The sequence below is a fragment of the Nuphar pumila genome, chromosome 2, assembly GCF_984573655.1.
Source record: "Nuphar pumila chromosome 2, dmNupPumi1.hap1.1, whole genome shotgun sequence".
Lineage (NCBI taxonomy): Eukaryota > Viridiplantae > Streptophyta > Magnoliopsida > Nymphaeales > Nymphaeaceae > Nuphar > Nuphar pumila.
In genome coordinates this window covers 137,159,957-137,172,376 of record NC_143250.1, presented here as the reverse complement: position 1 = coordinate 137,172,376, position 12,420 = coordinate 137,159,957, and the positions used below count along the sequence as shown (strand labels likewise).

General features: G+C 35.7%; 1 protein-coding gene across 1 annotated transcript; it reads right to left on the bottom strand.

The window, feature by feature from the left end:
• Positions 1-7,514: 7,514 nt before the first annotated feature.
• Positions 7,515-11,417, bottom strand: LOC149847264 (auxin transporter-like protein 3). The gene is made up of 8 exons (XM_089998365.1): positions 11,061-11,417; positions 10,740-10,925; positions 10,431-10,543; positions 10,130-10,313; positions 9,875-9,972; positions 9,548-9,755; positions 8,030-8,287; positions 7,515-7,900 (listed from the first exon to the last, which is right to left on the bottom strand). The coding sequence occupies exons 1-8, from the start codon at positions 11,211-11,213 to the stop codon at positions 7,706-7,708; spliced, it is 1,395 nt and encodes a 464-aa protein (XP_089854491.1). The 5' UTR covers positions 11,214-11,417; the 3' UTR covers positions 7,515-7,705.
• Between the last annotated feature and the right edge of the window lie 1,003 nt (positions 11,418-12,420).

Here is a 12,420-nt window from a genome sequence, read left to right as displayed (position 1 = left end):
TATCAGAGAAGGCGAGAACGACAACAATATGTATTTATTGTATTAATAAACATTATAATATACAAGTTATCACAAACATTGTAATTCTTAATTATTAATCCACATTATAATTATTACTTTGTAGGAGTCATACGAGCAACAAATGGTAGAGCGATATGACGATGGCTCCACTCAGCATCCACCTTTTGATCCTGCAACATGGGTGACTGCAACGGGTGAACCCAAAAAAGGGTCGTGTGTTCGGGTTTGGGAGTAATATGAACACCTCACCAGCCGTTGCCTCCTCCAGTCACGACTCTCAGAGTTCTCCCACCAGCATCAACTCCAAGCATCTGACTGACCTGCCTAATTCTTGGGATGGTGTCCGCTAGCTTGTTAAGGACACAATGCATGTCTGTTTACATAAAATAATTTCTGACGTTGCCCGTAATGAGTTGTGCAGCTTTTTTCGGGATAGGAGAACCTCGTCTGCATGTGCCTATCAGGTATAAAATATTTCATGTCATTAGATTTCAAGCTAGTATATGCATGATTTCATCACATATGAGCATAATTTCATCACTATGAAAGTTTTTGACTGCCTTATAACACATATATGGATGATTTCATCACTATTAAAGTTTTTTGACTACATTAGAACACATATAAGCATGATTCCATCACTATGAAAGTTTTTTCACTACCTTAGAACATATATATGCATGATTGAATCACTATGAGAGTTTTTTGACAACCTTAGAACACATATTTGCATGATTGAATCATTATGATTTTTTTTTTCTGTCAGCCTTAGAACACATCTGAATTCTGTTAATATCCTTCACTTTATTGCTAACTAGACTATGTGTAATTCACTCATGTTACTTTGATTGCCTTAGCTTAGGTGCATTGCATATAATTTATTTCATTATTTTTTGTTTATCAATATTAACCTTTCTTTTCTCTTATAGGATGTTGGAGATAATCAACGTAGAGGAGCTGAAGAGGCAGATTGATATAATAAAGAAGATGACGCACAAAATCTTGGCAATGATTAGATTCATGTGTTGAATTTGTTGCACCTTCTTGTTGTTTCAAAAGAAACTCTTTGTAATTGTTCACTTGTAAATAATTAGAACTTGGCGAGGATTATAGTGAATCGATAAATTGTTTGTAGTTGCTTTATATATGTTTTTTTTATGTGTACTTTGTTTTTTATTCACAGGATATATAAATTGTATCACAAGAATTTTTTTTCTTGATATTTATATTTTAAACAAATTTTTTTATTTTTTGTGATGGATTAGCGACAAATATTATTTGTTGCTAATTAGTACAATCTCCAATTTAGCGACGAATATTTATCCGTCGCAAACTGAATCGGCTGATGTTTTACGATGGATTGTAATCCGTCGCTACAATAGCAACAAAATTAGCGATGGATTCATATCTGTCGCAAACCAAAATCTCTGCAGATTAACGATGGCCTTGCGACGAATCATAGCATTCGCTAATTTATTGCAATTTAGCGACAAAAGTAGTGACAAATATGTTTCGTCACTAATTAGCGACTAGAAATTTACGATGAAAGTTACCCATTGCTAAACTCTAGAGCGAGGGATTGGCGACAGAATGCAGTTGTTGCATCCACAAATTTCTTATAGTGTCTGACCTGCGCTAGGTCAGTTCTGACCTGACTAGCAGGTCGGGTCTGGTCCGACCCGATCCGATGGGCCAGACCCTTTTGCATATGCTATGGATTCTTAAAAAAAAAGGGAGAGAAAAACTTTTAAAGATTTTTTTTATTGGGTTCAGGCCATTAAGTATGGATTTTGGGTCACTTTAGTAGGTTTACTTTGGACATTTTCGACCCATTTTGGATTATGTTTTTTTTTTATTTATACATAAGCATGCAATTACATATTATATTCGAACTTTGAAATTCTTTTTCAGAATGAAAGTCTGATATTCTAAAATGAGTTGATTGAAACATGTTACCAAAGTAACCCGCCTTGTGCAAAATTGACTTGTTTGCAATATTAAGATGTTTGTATATTTGAATTTCATGTGAATAATAATCAGCTCAAAGGAATATTACTATTTTGCCGAGTTCAAATATACATTCAATAATAAATATGGGTTGATTATTAAGTTTTTCATATGAACAATGAGTCAGTCCAAAGAAATGCTTGTTGTTTGACAAGATTAATTGTTCATGTTTGATCATTGTAATAAGAGTACCACTTATGTCAGTGTTGTGCTGGGTATCTTGTGATGGGGTTCACCATAATTTAAATACATTAATTAATGTTAATGCATGTGAATATATATATATATTAATTGTGATCTTGTTATGGTTTATTTTGTTCTTGATTCAATAAATTCTTCTGCTTCTACAATATCTAAAAATATCAATTCAATCCCTATTTTGAATGACACAAACTTTAAAAACTGGAAAGAGAACGTTATGATTGGTCTCAGGTGTATGGATTTGGATCTTGCACTTCGAGAGGATCAACCCACTACTTTAATACATAGGAGTTTCACTGAGATTAAAAGAAATCATGAGAAGTGGGATCCATCTAATTGCATGATTCTTATGATCATGAAACATGCAACTCCGAAAACCTTCAGGGGCGCTATGTCTGAAACGGTTAATGCTAAGGAGTTTTTTGAAGAAATTAAAAAATGTTTTGCTAAAAATGAAAAGGCTGAGACAAGCACTCTCCTTTCGAGTCTTGTTTCAATGAGGTATAAAGGTAAAGAGAACATAATTGAAATGTCTCATCTTGCTTCAAAACTAAAGGCACTAAAGTTAGAGTTATCTGAGGACTTACTCGTGCATTTAGTTTTGATATTTTTTTCTGCATAATACAGTCAATTTAAGGTCAGTTATAACTGTCAAAAGGATACATAGAGTTTAAATGAGCTCATTTCACATTGTGTGCAATAAGAGAAAATAATGAAATAAGAAAAGACAGAAAATGCTCACTTGGCAGTTACTTCTAAAGATAAATTTAAGAAAAGGAAAAAGGATAAGAAACCTGCAGTGGACCATCCATCGCAGAAAAAACAGAAGAAACATCAGGATGTAAAGTTTAGTTGTTTCTTTTGCAAGAGCGAGGGTCACATGAAGAAGGATTGTACCAAATATCTTGTTAGGCATGAAAAGAAAGGTACCCTCCTTACTTTGGTTTGTTCTAAGGTTAATTTAACTTCTGTACCCAAACACACTTGGTGGATGCATTCTGTTGCTGAGAGACGAAACAAAACCTTAAAGGATATGGTAAGGAGTATAATTTATCATTATACTTTAACAGAATCACTCTAGGGAGAGACATTAAAGACTGCAACTTATGTACTGAATAGAGTACCAACTAAAACAGTAACCAAAACCCCATATGAAATATGGACAGACAAAAAGCCTAGTATGAAGTATTTTCATATTTTGGGATGTCCAGCTAAGGCAAGGTCATATAGGCCACATGAAAAGAAACTGAACTCAAGAACGGTTAACTACTATTTTGTTGAATATTTTGAAAGATCTAGGGGTTATAAATTTTATAGCCTTATGAATAAGTCCTTTTTTGAGACAGAAAATACTTGTTTATTTGAAGATGCTGAGTTTGGGAGAGATGACAAGGTAAAAGACATTGTTTTTGAAGAAGAATCTGTTTCTCATCCTAAAGTTGTTGTTGACAATAATCAGATTTCAATTTTTAACATTGTTCAAAAAAATCCAGAACAAGGTAATATTCAAGATCTTCCTATCCAAAATCAAGTTTTTACTCCTGAAGTATAAACTCAATAACCTTAAGAAATACCTCAAGTAACTTAAAAATAACTGTCATTAAGGAAATCCACTAGAGAGAGGAAAATGGCATATCAAGATGATTATATTATTTTTCTCCAAGAACAAGAGTGTGATACTAGCTTAAGAAAAGATGATCAAATCAACTTCTATCAAGCTATATAGAGCTTTAACTCTCAAAAGTAGATAGATTCTATACATAAAGTGTTTAAATCCATGAAAGACAATGGCGTATGTGATCTTGTCCCATTACCTGAAGGTGTGAAATCTATTGGTTACAAATGAATATTTAAAACCAAGAGTGATTCAAAGGGTTATGTAGAAAGATATGACACATCTTTTTGCAAAATGATTTACTTAAAGGATAGGCATTGACTATATAAAGACTTTTTCTTCATTTTTCACAAAAGACTCTTTTAGAATAATGATGACACTTGTGACTCGTTTTGATTTGATGCTACATTAGATGGATGTAAAGACTGCATTCCTTAATGGTGGCATTGATAAAACAATATATATGGTACAACAAAAATATTTTGTCTCAGGCAATGCAAAGAAAATGGCTTGAAAATTAAAGAAATTCATTTATAGACTTAAGCAGACTTTCCGTCAATGGTACCATAAATTTCATCAAGTTGTCCTCTCATTTGGTTTTGAGATGAATGTGGTTGATGAATGCATATACCATAAATTTAGTGAGGGTAAATAAAATTTTCTGGTTTTATATGTCGATGACATACTACTTGTCAGTAAACATATAAGCTTATTGCATGAAACCAAGAAATTTCTAACAAAAAAATTTGAAAAGATCTTGGTGACACCTCTTTTGTATTAGAAATTCAGATACATCGAAATTGTTCTTGAGGTATTCTTGGATTATCGCAAAAGAGCTATATTGAAAGGATTATTGACATATTTAGCATAAAGGATTTTAAACTAGGTGACACCCCTGTTACTAAGGGAGACAAGTTTAGTCTCACTCAGTGCTCCAAATACAAGTTTAAAGTTAAGGATATGAAAAAGATTCCCTATGCATCTAATGCAGGGAGTCTTATGTATACTCAAGTGTGTACACGTTTGGATATAACATATATTGTTGAGATGTTAGGCAGATATCTCAGTAACTCAGGTATGGATCATTGAAAAGCAATCAAACAGGTTATGCGATACTTGCAAAGACCAAAGAATTACATGATCACATATAAGAAGTTGAATCAGTTAGAGATCATTGGGTATTCCGATTCTGACTTTGCTAGATGACAAGACAGTCATAGATCTATGTCAGGTTATGTTTATCTGTTGGCTGGGGTTGCTATCTCTTAGTGGAGTGCTAAACAGATGCTCATTGCATCTTTCACTATGGCAACAGAGTTCGTAGCCTGTTATGAGGCATCCAATCATGGAATATGGTTACACAATTTTGTTACTGGATTACGAATTTTAGATAGTGTTGAAAGACCATTAAAGTTGTTTTATGACAATAATTTGATAATACTATATTGCAATAATAATAGTAGCTCGTCAAAGTCAAAACATATAGATATTAAGTTCTTTGTTGTTAAAAAAAGAGTGCAAAATGGTTAGATATCTATTGAACATATTGACACAAACTCCATGATTGTGGATCCACTTACCAAAGGTTTACCACCCAAGGTCTTTTACTAGCATATTGCTCAGATGAGTATTATATCAATTAATGATATGTTGGTTTAGTGAGAGTTTGCATTCGGATGTTCTGAGATAAAATAAAGTTTTATTACTTCAATATAAAACTCAGGTTTCAGTTTCATTCTGTACTCATTTATGGTGCTATGATTAAAAAATAGGGCAAGACAAGTTGGAAATAGGCATATTTGGATCATATTACATATAACTTTTATGCTTCACATCCATACTTGATCTACGTCGTTGGTTATGTCAATATACATGATCATTGATAGGTCTAATTATGATGAATATAATGAAAATCACTTTGGTTCTATGTTGACATAATCAATGGACCAGATTGTTGAAGATGTCTTCTGGTAAGACAATGTTTTTGAGCTCATAAGGATATTGAATAATGCGTGATTGTATGATAACATATGTAGCCTAAGTGAGAAATTGTTAGATGTTTTATGTGGGTCTACATATGTAATTAATCACTTATTATAAACAGTTTAAGGTGAAGACTCATATAAAGTGATCTTATACAGTTGGATCATATAACATCTTATAAAGTATGGTTATAATAATGTGTAAATACCTTATATATTTGCATATGTCAATTTCTTATTTTATGATGGGCTAAATTGGAAAGAAAATCATAGGGTGGTTACAATTAGGTTATGGTCCCCAAAACCATATATAGTGGTTGTTCTCTTTTTTCTCTCTATTAAGAAAGAAAATTGTCCCTCTCTAATTAGGTTTAAAGAAGAAGGAAAAAACACCTATAGAGGTTTTGAAAGATTTAATACATTAAGATCTACCGGTGCAACAATGGATTCGGGTACGCTTTCACATTATGTTTTATTTATTTATTTATTTTTTATCTTTTCAATGATTTATCATGAACAAATTTATGAATCAAAAAATATGATTTCCCTAATCCGAAATCCAACAAAAAAAACAATTTTTTTTTTTATGTCTATGCCCTTTATGCCATTTTTCATCATAGTGCCAACAAAGACTAAGCACAATGGGATCTTGAACTTCTTATTCGTAGCTGGTAATGTTTTGTTGGTGGTCATTTTATCCATTGATTTCTCTTTATGCACTTCACTTGAATGATGGGTCTCAATTTTGTTTGTTGAAGATATTCCAAGTCATTGTTCTGTACTATTATTTGCCATTACCATTATTTGATTGAGAAGATCTCACTATTAAAGATATTCATTGCCCTAGCTAGCTCTTCAAAAATGTTGATTTTTTGAGCCATCAATGACTCGACAACCTACGAAGTTAACTGATTTTGTTGGTCTATGGATGCTAGTGTTGCTTCAAGGTGGGTTATTTTGAGTGATAGCAAGATTTTGAAGGGTTCAATAAAACCGATTATGCGCTCAATATCGTTCTACAAAAGTGCTCATCATTCGTGGTATATATATATATATATATATATATATATATATATATATATATATATATATATATATATAGGCACGTGCACACCACACACGACCCCCATAAATTTTCTGGTTCCGCCAGTGTATATTATTGTTCAACACGAGTAACTTAGCAATTATATTATACATAACTCGCGGTTAACCTGAGGTCTCTATTTGACAGTTTTTTTTCAGTGAAAAACTGGGTCTTAACAGTTAACATGTCTTATTAAAGCAGGAAGGCCTTTTTAGGATATCAAGAAATAGATGAGCCCATAGATGGAGTTGTCCCTTATAAAAGAAGCTGGGTATATATGCTATTGCACACACACCACTAGGACGAAACTTCCCTCAAAAAAGCACTTGAGATCTTTTCAAGTCTCTCTCTCTCTCATACTACTGCTAGATAAGAAGAATGTGAATGCAACACTAGAGGCTTGCGGCTGTGTGCAAAATATGCTATTCCAAACAATGTCCTGCCATGAAACTTTTGTCCTGTGTCTAACTACAGTCCATCTCTCTCTCTCTCTCTCTCCTTGTATGTGTGCCTATGCTTATGTCCAAACGCATGCATGCAAGCTCGGTCGCTTGGACAAGTACTCCCTTACATCCCATGCATGAATGATAGGGTCCATTGAATTGGTCCACATCCAAAATGACTTTGTATGGTCTATTCATTATGAAAAAGATCACAACACTTTTGCCATAAAGCACCGATAGTTATGTGTTACACTCAAAATGACTTCAAGTGAAAAGAGGGAGAGAGAGAGAGAGGCAAGTAAATCCCTTTACAACATTTGGATTCTCAAAAGGGTAAGAGGAGAAAAGAAGCTCAAGCTTTGTGAGGGGGGCACTGGTAGCACTTTGCAAACAGCCCAAATGTATAGACCTGACGAATAAAGTTGATGGTACTAGCCCAGCCTCCAAAACCAAACCCCACAATGAAAACCCAGCCTACCACCAACACATTGATGCAGTACAACCCAACCCAGCCTCCAACTATGGATGGTGGCCTCTCTACTGCATTCTGCATAATTGTAAGTTAAAACCCAATTAATTAAAATCTCATCAGTAACATGATCATAAGACTATAATCCAGTCAAAATGAACAAGATCAACTAAGAAAGAGTAAGAAAATCAGAGAAAAGTGTTGTACCTCTCTTGCAAAAGCAGGTGCAAAAGTTACCATGTGGGCTAAGGCAGGGATGATGTAGACAGTGAAACTAACAAGTAAAGATCCAACGGTGGAGTTTATGGGTCCAAAGAAAGGGAAGATGATGGCAAGGAACCAAATTGGGATAACCACTGGAAGCCTGGCCAAGGCTCGCTTGAGAATGCTTTTGGTTTCATGGATTCCAATTAGCTTCTCCCACACAAAGTAAAGGGGTGTGCATGCAAATCCGAAGGTTATGAACTGCATCACGCAAATCAGCAACTTAGTCACAAAGTGAGAACAATATGGAGAGATACTATGTTAATTAGTTTCTCTTTTCAAGTACTAGCAATCAATAGTTCGATTCTCTTGGGCGTTATTTCCCTGGCGTAAGCTGAAGCTGGTGGCTCCTTGCAGGGGCGGCTCAAGAGAAGTTGAGGCCCTAAGTATATCTCATTGGAGGCCCATATTTCTTCATATTTTTTTTTCATTGGAGGCCCTCAGCATGAGGAACATGCATGTGCCATGTTTATTTGGAGGCCCTCAGCATGTGAAATATAAGCGTCATATCTTTTTTTTCATTGGAGGCCCTCAGCATGAGGCACATGCATGTGCCATGTTTCGTTGGAGGCCCTCGGCATGTGAAATATAAGCGTTATATATTTTTTTCCATTTGAGGCCAGCCGGCTCCGGCTCCTTGCACCCATCTAGGGTGGTTTTTCCATATGAGAAAAGAAGTACTAACAATCAACATATTTTTTTCCCTTCTTTTTGCGATATAGGTGGGAAAAACGGCCTCGCTCACCGAGTTCATTAGTGTAAAATCTGGGTCCCCATAGCCCACTAATGAGTACACCCAACTTTGACCTCGTGTCCAAGGATGCACCACCTGTTTTTTTCGAACTTGTGATGCCCCGTCAAGTTGGTGATGTTTTGGAGTCATCCCTACCAAACGAGCAGAGTCATCGTAGACTTACTGCTAATCAACAAGTGTCATCTACTGATTTCAACGTCTTCATCTTATCTTGAATTACATGTTCATTTCTTCTTTTTTTTCATTGTTCTTATGGTTTTTTTTTTATGTACATGGCAAGGATAGCCACAGACATCACCGCCATTTTGCAGATATGGCAATTTTATTGCCTTATTTCAAAGGCTGATAACATACTAAATAAAACACTATTTTTAAAATATCATTTATTTTAAAAATATTACATTTTTTATTGCGGTATTAACCCAGTAAAAACATTTTTTTGCTGTGTTGTTATAATATTCATATTTTCAAAGATGGGTGTACTCCTTAGTGGGCAAGGGGACCTAGGGTTTTTAAACCAATAAGCTCCCAAGAGATTGAAATGGCTTATTTAAAATCTTTATTTGTCTTTTTTTATATTTTTGTGTTTTACTATAAAAAAATTCTTGAGAAAAAAAATGCATTTTTAAAATATCGTAAGATTTTTCCTCCTAGATATTTTTCTGAGAACGAGATCTGTGGCTAACAGCTAATAATAGCGACGTTACCTGATGGATCAACATAAGAATGACAGCCAGGTCTCTGAAACCAGATCTTGGTAGCAAAGCGAAAGCATTTGAGTGGTTGAGCAGCAAGTCTCCAAATGCCCAATAAACAGAGATGGCAGAGGGCAGAGTGAGGGTTAGAACATAGACTGTAGCCATCAAGTATATGAGCTTGAACTTTTGAGGCTTCCACATTGCATGCATGATCTCTCTACCAAGTTGGCATAAAGATAATCAATTCACAAATTAATTCTGACTAAAGCAAAACCAAGGGTACTTTTGTAATTGACTTGCAACATAAACAAATATGGAAGGTAAAATATGGCTCACACTGTGACAGCATGCCCTCCAAAAGTGTACAGGATGTTGGTAGCTCCAGTGAAATACAAAACGGCCTTAGTTGGGGCTGAATGCTGTACTCCCTCAACCTACGAAAAAGTTGCACATAATAAAAGTCTGACATTAATAAAATAGTAATAAAAACTAAAGAAGCTTTTGAAAAACTTCATCATCTCTTAATTTTCTTCTTTTTTTTTTTAAATTTTGAAGAGTGTGTCAATTTAACTTTTCAGAATCGTGTGCTACCTGTCCATGGATCAGTGCAGCAACCGTCATGTACCAGGCAGTGAAAGTAGTCATTATGAGACCCAGAAATGACCAAATTCTGTAGTTATGGAATGATGGGATAAAAACTGTGGTGGCACAACAAGCACCAAATATGTATGTCCATGTTCTCTTGTCCAAGTTATCATTGATGTAGTAGATATTACTGTTCCCCGACCACAAGAAAAAGAAATTACATTTTAAGACATAATATAAAAGCAGTGAAATGAACAGAAAAAAGATAACAAGTTCATCTTTTCATAAATCGGAGCAGCTTACATACCTAGCACATGCAATAAGCTGAATCACAGAACCAAATAGAAGGAAGGTGCAATTAAAGAAGAGGCCTGCGTTCCTCCAATGCTTTCCCAACAACCCATCAAGGACTTCAAACCACTACAACCAAAAAGTAGAGAATTCTCATTTATTGCTTTGCCGAAAATAAAAGACAAAGGAAACAAAACCCCACTTAATTTTACTTATAGCTTTGAAACATGCATCTATATATATATATATATATATATATATATATATATATATATATATATATATAGAGAGAGAGAGAGAGAGAGAGAGAGAGAGAGAGACTTACCTGAATTACATGATTTCTGAAATCCACCTTTTCTCTTTCTTTTCTGGTTCTGTACTCAACGTAAAGTACACTAATAAGGTAAGCCGTATAGCTACCCATCAGCCCATAAAATATTTGAAAAAGGATGCCTGATAACATCCCAAGTTGGGAGAATGAGTAAGGCAATGTCAGAAGCACTTGGGCAACCTGAATTCATAACCAACATCACAAAAAACCATACATGATCATGAAACACAAACTAAAAAAAATATTCAAAAAAAATTATACATCCTTTAATTTCACAGGCCTTAAGCAAAGAGATGAAAGGGGGGGGCAGGGTACCTGGTTGGAGGCACAGCTGAACCAGGCATCGTAGACAGAGCCGCCATGCCAGAATAGCTTGGATAGCCTGCTCTTTGCTGTGCTTCTTTCCCCTTCTGTCTCCATCTCTATGTAGTTTCCTGCAATCACGGTCTCAACCTTCTCCGAAGCCATTTTTCTTCCTAGGTGAGATTGAGGAAGGAAGATTGATGAGAGGAGTTGGGATAGAGTTGAGGTGTTTTTATATGGAATTTGGAAAGATGATGAGAGAGAGAGAGAGAGAGAGCTTTTGTGTGATGGGGTGTAGGGCTAGAGAGCAAAGTATTGCACGAGCGGGACGACCCACCTCCCTCCTCTCTTTTCCTTTGCTTTCTTTTTGAGTGTGCGTGAATGTGTTGGGGTGTGTTTGAAATAGATATGGATGCCGACTGTGAGAGAGAGGCGAATTGGATGAGAAATAAAAATTCAAAGGGTTAAAGTGGTCTGAATGATGATACCTAGGTGTTTCATATTGCTTGACATGATACCTTCAAACGTGCGCCCTCTGCTTCCTTTAACTCGTGTGGTCCCTCTCCCCCTTCCCATTGGTTGTCGGCACGTGAATGGTACGAGAGAGAGGGAGCTGTACATGGTCTGGACTGGAATAAGGTGGGTCCAGATCTAGAACCAATGTGGTGGGGGCCCACGCCTAGGTCCAGGGCTCTACCATGCAGAGTCTAGGCCCAAATGTGGAGCCTAGCCTGTGGAGTTCCATACCTAGGAAGCTCTTTCCATACAACTCACAGGTCGGACCACGCCGGGTTTGTAGTGTCAGTATCATTGAACAGGAGTTGGATACTGGATACAGATCCAACCGTATGATGCCACCCTAGCACAGGTACAGTCTATACTGAACCAACTTGAGCTGGATACCGGACCCATTAGCAACCCGTAGGAGAGAGAGAGAGAGATTGTGTTCGTTTGTGCTTGTTTCTTTCATGCTTAGGGGGTTTCTCAAAGAAGACTTTCTCATTCAAGATTCTCAAAAATCGGGTTTTGTGTGTAAGTTGAAAAGGGCACTGTATGGCCGCCTGAAACACACACCTCATGCCTTGCTTGGTATGACCTTTTTTGGAATGTTTCTTTTGTCTCTTGGATTTTTCTCCAGTGTTGTTGATCCGTCGCTATTCGTTTGCCATGATAGTAAGAAGGCCATTGTTTTACTTCTATATATTGATAATATTATTTTTATGGAAAGTGATCTTTAAGTTCTTAACTCAGTTCATTGACCAAGTCAGTCAGGAGTTTGCCATAACAGATCTTTGATTTTTTTATTTTTTTCATGAAATCGTGGTTCAACGATTTTTTGAAGGTTCCTTTTTTAGTCAAGGACAATATATAT